This window comes from Octodon degus, unplaced genomic scaffold (assembly GCF_000260255.1).
Source record: "Octodon degus isolate 3935 unplaced genomic scaffold, OctDeg1.0 scaffold00067, whole genome shotgun sequence".
Classification (NCBI taxonomy): Eukaryota; Metazoa; Chordata; class Mammalia; order Rodentia; family Octodontidae; genus Octodon; species Octodon degus.
The window spans coordinates 11,853,330-11,855,334 of NW_004524643.1; the positions used below are offsets into that span (position 1 = coordinate 11,853,330).

The 2,005-nt window shown below is 44.0% G+C and overlaps 1 protein-coding gene across 1 annotated transcript in view; it reads left to right on the forward strand.

Annotated features, from left to right (window-relative positions):
* The window catches only part of Gtf2h1 (general transcription factor IIH subunit 1), a 44,367-nt gene that overhangs the window by 24,171 nt on the left and 18,191 nt on the right, over positions 1–2,005 (forward strand). The window contains exons 8-9 of the mRNA XM_023719334.1: positions 960–1,087; positions 1,214–1,301. Of these exons, the coding sequence (XP_023575102.1) occupies positions 960–1,087; positions 1,214–1,301 (216 nt within the window). The remainder of the gene's footprint in view (positions 1–959; positions 1,088–1,213; positions 1,302–2,005) is intronic.

Genomic DNA, 2,005 nt, shown 5'->3' on the forward strand with positions numbered 1-2,005 from the left:
AAAAGAATGAATGGCATAAGGGGCCGGGGAGATGAGCTCATAGAATAAGTGCTTGAATGGCAAGCACAAGGGCCTGAGTTCAATCCCCAGTTCAAAAAAAAAAAAAAAAAAAGAATGAATGGCATAAGGGGCCGGGGAGATGGCTCAGTGGAATAAGTGCTTCCCTGGCAAGCACAAGGGCTTGAGTTCAATCTCCAGTTCCACCAAAAAAACAAAACCTACCTTGGGCTGGAGACATAGCTCAGTAGTTTAAAGCACCTGCTTAGACAAGCTTAGGCAAAGTGCAGGGACCACGGTTCGATTCCCAGCACCACATGCCGTGGAAGTCCTGCCCCCAGAGTGGGCTGAGCTGGCCACAAAAAAAAAATCCCCAGTTCCAGGAAGAAAAAAAAAAAGGGGGGGGGTCAGGGAGATGGCTCAGTAGAATAAGCACTTACCTGGCAAGAACAAGGACCTGACTTCAATCCCTGGTTTCGCTAAAAAAAAATATTAGTGGCATAAGTCCTTTTGTGATCTCTTATCTATTTGGGGGAAGGGGTGTACCCAGGGCCTCTCCATGCAACATAACCATTTTTAGTTTATTGTTTATTTACCTGTTTAGCCTTATCTCACCAATCCACCTTTCATTCTGCATGTACCAAATTGTATAGCAACTCATGACAGCATTTTTACATTGTTTTAATACTTTTGTTTGAACAGTTGTCCTTCCAGGCGTGGTGGTGCATGCCTGTAATCCCAATACTTGGGAGATTGAGACAGCAGGATCACTGAGTTTGAGGCCAGTCTGGGCTACATAGTGAGATGCTATCTCTAAAAACAGAAAATTAAAGCCTGACTTTGGTTTTTTTTGGGGGGATGTGCGGAACTGGGGATTGAACTCAGGCCCTCACTTACTCTACTGAGCCATCTCCCTGGCCCCATGACTTTGATTTTTAATCTCTCAAATTTTTTTTTCCTAGGGCTATGGCATTTCGTCTGTGCCCTCTACTTCCAATTCTAAATCCACCAAGGAGAGTAGTAACACTGCCATCATCAAGAGGTTCAACCATCACAGTGCCATGGTCCTGGCAGCAGGTCTCAGGAAACAGTTGAGTATTCCTGTGGCCGTGCCATTGCTGGCTCTTCTGACTCTCTGGACTCCCCGGGTGGAGTTAGGTGGAGATGGTGTGGCCTGCTCAGAGTTTCTAACATGAGTTTTTCCCTTTGTTTTAAGAGAAGCACAAAATGAACCAAATGGGGAACCCAACCGCATGGATGGAAGTTCTGGAGATGGAGACTGTTTTCAACCAGCAGTCAAAAGGGTATGGGCAACAAAATTGGACTATTAGGGCCGGGGGCATGGCTCAGTGGAATAAGCGTTTCCCTAGCAAGCGCAAGGGCCCAAGTTCAATCCCCAGTTCTGCCACACACACACACAAAAAAAAAAAAAAAAAAAAAAAAAATTGGACTGTTAAGGGCTTGGGTTTTCCAGATAAAAAAATATCAAGTGTTTTATGTTGCTTAGTTCAAGTGCTTGGCTGCAAATGTAGAACATTATAAAGCTCCTCAGCTTTGGCTCAACTAAATTTACATGAGCTCAAAACTACTAACTTTTCATTGTTTTTTTCCCCCTGCACATGTATATACACAAAATTTTGGGGGGGAAGCGGCTGGGAACTGGGGATTGAACTCAGGCCCTTGCATTTGCCAGGGAAGTGCCTATTCTACTGAGTCATCTTCCCGGCCCTACAAATTCATTTTTGTAAATGACTTTGTTCTTTGGGAAAAAGTATTCAACAAAGGAGATAAATAAAAAATTTCATGTATGTGTTTTTTTGGGTTTTTTGTTTTGTTTTTGTTTCGAGACAGGGTCTCGCTATGCAGTTCAGGCTGGCCTTGTGCCCACTTTTTTTAACCCCCAAGCTGGTCTTGAACTCACTGAGATCCTCCTGGCTCAACATCCCAATGCTGGGATTATAGGTGTGTACCACTACACCTGGTTCGTATGTGATTTCTTTCTTTCTTT